Source organism: Bidens hawaiensis, unplaced genomic scaffold (genome assembly GCF_021521415.1).
Source record: "Bidens hawaiensis isolate Kalapana, Puna unplaced genomic scaffold, B.hawaiensis_p1.1 tig00039094_1, whole genome shotgun sequence".
Classification (NCBI taxonomy): Eukaryota; Viridiplantae; Streptophyta; class Magnoliopsida; order Asterales; family Asteraceae; genus Bidens; species Bidens hawaiensis.
In genome coordinates, this window is record NW_027496876.1 from 1 (window position 1) to 5,838 (window position 5,838).

Below are 5,838 nucleotides of genomic sequence, written 5' to 3' on the forward strand. Positions count from 1 at the left end.
ACGCAGATGATATTGCATGCACATATCGGTTGCTCGCATATAGGCATTGTGATGCGCTTACCGACACTGGTTACACGTATGATGCCATGTTAAACGCATACAATCGTCGGGTTACACATGTACCAAGGTTACGAGCATACTAACGTTAGTTACGTCCACCGCTGCATCGCGCGGACACCTGGCTAGTATATATATATATATATATATATATATATATATATATATATATATATATATATATATATATATATGTACTGAATCAATCGGTAACTTCCCTTTTGATGAAGCGACGTGATGGTTGGCCGGAAACCGCTGATTTGATAGTTCGTTGCCTTCATTAACCGTTCAATTGCTTGTAAATAAATAAATGGAAAATTAATTGTGTTATCAAAAGGGGGAAACGTAACTGCCTATGCACCAATTCTAAATGTAGTTAATAGAATTGGAACTATGAAAAACTAAATAAACAAAATGAATGGACCCAAAAACAATTATAATTATGATTAAAGCTCTGGTTAATGCATTACCGATGATTGACAGTATGATCATTTTGTATGTAAATCTTTAATCGTGTAAGGGGATATAATGCAGGGCATTCTCAAGGATGGGAGTACGGTTGCAATTAAGAAAACAGCTATGGCCTCTATTACAGGGAAAATGCAAGAACTTAAGATTATATGTAACGTTCACCACCGGCATCTTATACGCCTCCTTGGATATTGTTACAAAGGGTCATTTTTATATCTGGTCAATGAGTACATGGAGAATGGTAGCCTTGATCAATATCTCTATGGTGAGTTATAACGTCTTATTTGTAAGTCTTACGAATGCTTGCATTTCTAACTCTTACGACATCGGTTTTCCATTGATAAACTTACTTTTTATTATAGGTGACAAGTCAGTAAATCTAAACTGGAGACAAAGGTTTGAAATAATCTATGGGATAGCACGAGGTCTTGCATATCTACATGAGCAATACCATGTTACAGTCATTCATAGGGATATCAAAACTAGCAATATTCTACTTGATAATGATTTTCAGCCCAAAATTGCAGATTTTGCGATGATACAACTACTGCCAGAAGATATGACTCATATGAGCAGCAAATCGGCAGGATCTATGTACGTTTACATTAAATAAAAAATTGTTAAACTGAACCACAACATCATAAGAAAAAAACTCTATTGTTGAATCAAAATTACTAATGAGATTGAAAATTTAACACATTAGAAAACTATATAAATGAAGCCTCCAACTCCATCTCTTTCGCCCACCCCTCTGTGTGTGTATGTGTGCCTTATTTAAAGAAGAAAATATTTGTTTGTTACTGATCAACAAACTAATTACACCAGTACTATACACTCACCACATTAGATGACAAACTAATCAACAACTACACTCAACAACATATAAACTAGATTTTACTCTGTCTTAGTCTCCTTAATGAAGTTTAACCTTTACAGTCAATGTTAATCTTACTAGGGATAATGGTTACATTGCACCCGAATACGTCATTCATGGGCAGTTATCAGAGAAAGTAGACACATACACCTTTGGCATTGTGGTCCTGGAAATCATTAGCGGGAAGAAGTGTCGTTATGTCAAAGATGGTGAATTAGTTGGCCAAAATCTCCTTGAACATGTAAGCATCCCAAAGATATGGGATAATTCTTCAATACATTTGTTATGGTTCTCTTCATCGTGGCTGATTGATTAAGTTCTCATTAACTTTTGTTCTTTATTGCATTTTATAGGCATGGAATCTTTATGACAGAGGCATATATTTGAACCTCATGGATGATAGGCTAAACATTTCTGAATATTCAATAGACGATGTGAAGAAAATCATAGAGATAGCATTGATGTGCACTCGGTCATCGGTTTCTGAAAGACCTGCAATGTCTGAAGTTGTGGCACTTCTAAGTGAGAAATCACTAGAGGAAATCTCAATAGTAAGGTCTTCCAGTCACTAAGATGACAAAAATTAACTTTGATGTCTTGGCATTATTGTCCTTCATTGCCACTATCTCCAACGCTTAGCTTTCGGGTCATTGAGACTCCATTGACATGTTATTTTTGTGTAATAAGATCATCTCATTATGTTTGTCCTATGTTCTCTTTTAATTTTCTACCCTCAAACTTTTAACGGCTAATTATGGCGATTGTGGCTAGGGGTGTTATTTAGGTTTTACTTTTGGGTTTTGGCTTTCTCGGGTTCGAGAAATTTATTTAGAGTACTCATACCCGACCTAATCTCTCTCTCCGAGTTGTTTGGGTTCGGGTTATTCAGGTTTGGGTTTTATGAGTACGGGTTAATCAGGGTTCGAGTATGTGACCTAAAAATTAAATATATCACTACTAGAAAAAAAGCTTTTAATGACACGCGTACTATAACACACATGATTTAATAAGATTGCAAAAACGTGTGTCATAAAGAAAAAGTAATAATTTTTAAAATTTGAAAGATCTATGACATGCATATTTGTTGTCATGGATTTAGTGTCATAACTAAAAATGAAAAACAAATGTGTGTCATAATTTGAAGCAAAGCCCTAAAGTAAGTTACCCTTCTCCCCTCCCTGCAGTTCTATTCATTTTCTCCCATCACCACACCCAAATCTCCTAACCCTACTCACTGCACTCATCACCACCAAACCCTCTTTCTATTCGGTGTTCATCGCCGCTCCGTTCCTCTATTTCGTCACGACATCCTTTTCGTCTCACATGAATCATCTTTTTTCCCTAATTTCGAATTTAGGTCTCGCAATTGGATTTGGGTGTTCTTTGATTTGCGTCAATTGCAAGGTAAACATTCAATCCGTTGATTCCAAAGTGAATTAGTTAGATTTTTCTTGCTTCAAGAGTACTGAAATTGTGGTGATTTTGCTGATTTCCCTAACACCCTGTGCCGACTTCGATGGGTAATTTGTTTATTTTTCCAACTTTGGGATTTATCATTGGTTTGGTGCAGTGGTCTTTATTTTTGGGTTTGAGGACCTATTTGTGTGTTGTGGTTGTTTTGGTTTAATGATATATGGTGATTGGTTACATATTATTGACCTTAAGCCTTAAATCAAAAGTTCTGGTTTATTTGTCTTACAGACATAACCAAATGACTTTTGTAATATATTATTTTGTGTATTAGTTATTTGTTTCAACTTTGAAAGAGTAGAAGAAGATTAGTAATTAGTACAAATCTGTTAAATCTTTTGAGTAATGTACAACTGATGTGTTGTTGTGCAGTTAGATACATATATTATTAACATTGAATGCGATATTATACTGTAAGGTTGGCTTGTTTAACATTTGAATGCTATATTATTCTATAAGGTTGGCTTGTTTACATTACTCAAAATATCATCTGGTATCTGGTGGAACAAATGTTGGGCTAAGAAAGTGAAAGTGTTCATAGCCCACCCTGAGAGACCATGGAACTAACCAATAACTCCTTTAAGCCGGTGACCGATATGCCTAGTGCTACTAGTGCAGTGGGAATAATTTTAATTACTGCTCTGATATATTAATTGATTAATAGTATAGGGTTTTGGTATACTGATGCTATATAAATAAAGATCTCTAGCATTGCTAGTTGTGGTAACATAAATTTAATATTTTTAACCTTAATACTTTTAGGTTCTTTGCTTCTTTTATGGAGTAAAAGTTAACTTTTTTGAGAATAAATACTTTTATGCAAACATAATAACTAGTAAATAGTAATTGAAGGAGTTGGAGCAGACTAGCAGTGTTGTAATTATTCATATCAATTTTGCATGTGAAAATAACTAAGCTTTCACACAAAATAATCATAATGATGATATTCTATAAACAAAGGTAGTAAGTGTCTTTTTTATATTAAGGGTGCACTTTCAGTTGAGCTGTAAAAAGTTAAATTCAAAATTTATGTGACTTCTGACATATAAACTTTGGAAAGCTCCTCTATTATCTTGTGTAAATAGCAGTGGCTCCTTAGTGCTTTCGAGTACTCTATTCACTTAATGAAAATAGGGATGGTATAGTAGGTATAGTATCACATTTACCCAATAAAAGATCACAATATCAAATATAGCCATTTTCAGTTTATGGCATTCATATATACGGATACCCTTCCCTTAAAACTTGCATTTGGATATTGAGGTTGGAGCGTGTGGAGAAAGAGAAGGGTAGTATTTTCAATGGATATATTTGATTCTAGTTTTTTGGTTTGGTAAATATGATATGATGCTTATGTCCTATGAAATTGTCCCATTTAAGCATTCATGAGGTTGCCATAATCTTTATCTACATGAACAGGTAAAAGCGTTTTACCATGCCTCTCGTGTGAAACTTATTATACTTATTTTTGAATTATTGGAGATTTCAAGACCGCCACAGTTTCTGAATAACTCCGTTGGAGAATCTGCATCTGCAGATAAAGATAATGATGGTCAACTATGGCGGCATGGTCATCGCAGAAATCGTAGAGATAAAAATGACATACCTGAAGGTAATATTTCTCTTGAGACAATATTACAACCATTTTTTGTGCAAATTGGTAATATTGTGAATACCTTGGTCACTATACATCGAGTCTTTGTAGATTTTATTAACAATCATCTTGTTTAGTTTACAATATGAGACTTCATTAATGTTTTTTTTCTATGTTATAGGGGCTTTAGTGCAGGCTAAAGCTCAATTAGTTGGAATCTGTGACAGAGTAAGCAGTGATGCCTCTAATGTATCATCAACCGAGCCTCGAGGATCTGCAAAACGTGTCATAACCGCAACTAATCCAAATGCAAAAGATGCTGCAGATCTTTTGATGTTGGGTTGTTAAATCTTTTGAGTAATGTAATACTGATGTTGTTGTGAACCTTGCAAACTGTAAGGTAACTTTCATTATCTTTTCACTTGAAAAACTAAAATTATTGTTAAAAATGATTTGTTTCTTTAGAGGCGATAAGTCTAGGGGTGTAAACGAGCCAAGCCCGAGCTCGACTAGGCTCGAGCTTGACTTGATTAACTTACACAAAGCTCGAGCTCGGCCCATTTCGAGCTTTATTTCTAAAGCTCGATCTCGGCTCGTTTACTATTTATTAATTAATTTTCATAACTTAATTATTATGTGTTTATTTTTCTAATTATAATTTTATATATAACACAATATATATATATTATTTACTTAGTTTTTTAATTAACATTATATATATTAATTAATTTTTTTAACTAACTAACTAACTATATATATATATATATGGAAGGCTCGTTTACGCTTGTGAGTTAGCTCGAGCTCGGGCTCGTTTAGGCTTGGCTCAACCGAGCCTTTTAACGAGCCGATCTCGAGTAGCTCGGGTCGTTTTCACCCCTAGCGGTAACGTGTCAAAACTTGTTCAGGTTGAAAGAAGATGACTTTTAGTAACAGTCATTTTTATCATGCGTAAATGTTTTAACAGAGTTTTAATTTGACTTCATGTGATGATGCATATTAAATATAGGTGCATCTTGAGACAATAGGCTCGGAGATATGGGAGGACACAAATGGTTCTAGTATCCTACCATACGCATCTGCAGATAGAACGTAAGTAACTTACCACATGTAAAGTTCCATGCATAGACATTAAGAGTTAAGACAAAGAGGTATAATCCTATTTGCAAATTGAAAAAAACACTTTTATATATATACACTTAATATTATTCTGCAAGTCTATCAAATAATGCAGACCTTTATTTGACAGACTTAAGATATTCTTTGTGAGTCTAAAAATATATTTTATCTAGCAGCGATTTGAGAAAATATGTAGTTACTTATGCTTTGATTAGATGAACAGCCACCAAAAACATCAATTATTCACACGTCTAAA

General features: G+C 34.1%; 1 protein-coding gene across 1 annotated transcript; it reads left to right on the forward strand.

Annotated features, from left to right (window-relative positions):
- Window positions 1-585: 585 nt before the first annotated feature.
- On the forward strand, window positions 586-4,814 carry LOC143590960 (putative LRR receptor-like serine/threonine-protein kinase At1g56130). The gene is made up of 6 exons (XM_077071295.1): window positions 586-793; window positions 891-1,122; window positions 1,484-1,643; window positions 1,756-1,953; window positions 4,292-4,484; window positions 4,648-4,814. The coding sequence occupies exons 1-6, from the start codon at window positions 586-588 to the stop codon at window positions 4,812-4,814; spliced, it is 1,158 nt and encodes a 385-aa protein (XP_076927410.1).
- Window positions 4,815-5,838: the final 1,024 nt, after the last annotated feature.

Coding starts and splice junctions, on each gene's coding strand:
- LOC143590960 (XM_077071295.1), top strand. CDS start 586: ATGCAGGGCATTCTCAAGGATGGGAGTACGGTTGCAATTAAGAAAACA. Junction 1,644..1,755: donor GCCAAAATCTCCTTGAACAT/GTAAGCATCCCA, acceptor TGCATTTTATAG/GCATGGAATCTTTATGACAG. Junction 4,485..4,647: donor TAAAAATGACATACCTGAAG/GTAATATTTCTC, acceptor TCTATGTTATAG/GGGCTTTAGTGCAGGCTAAA.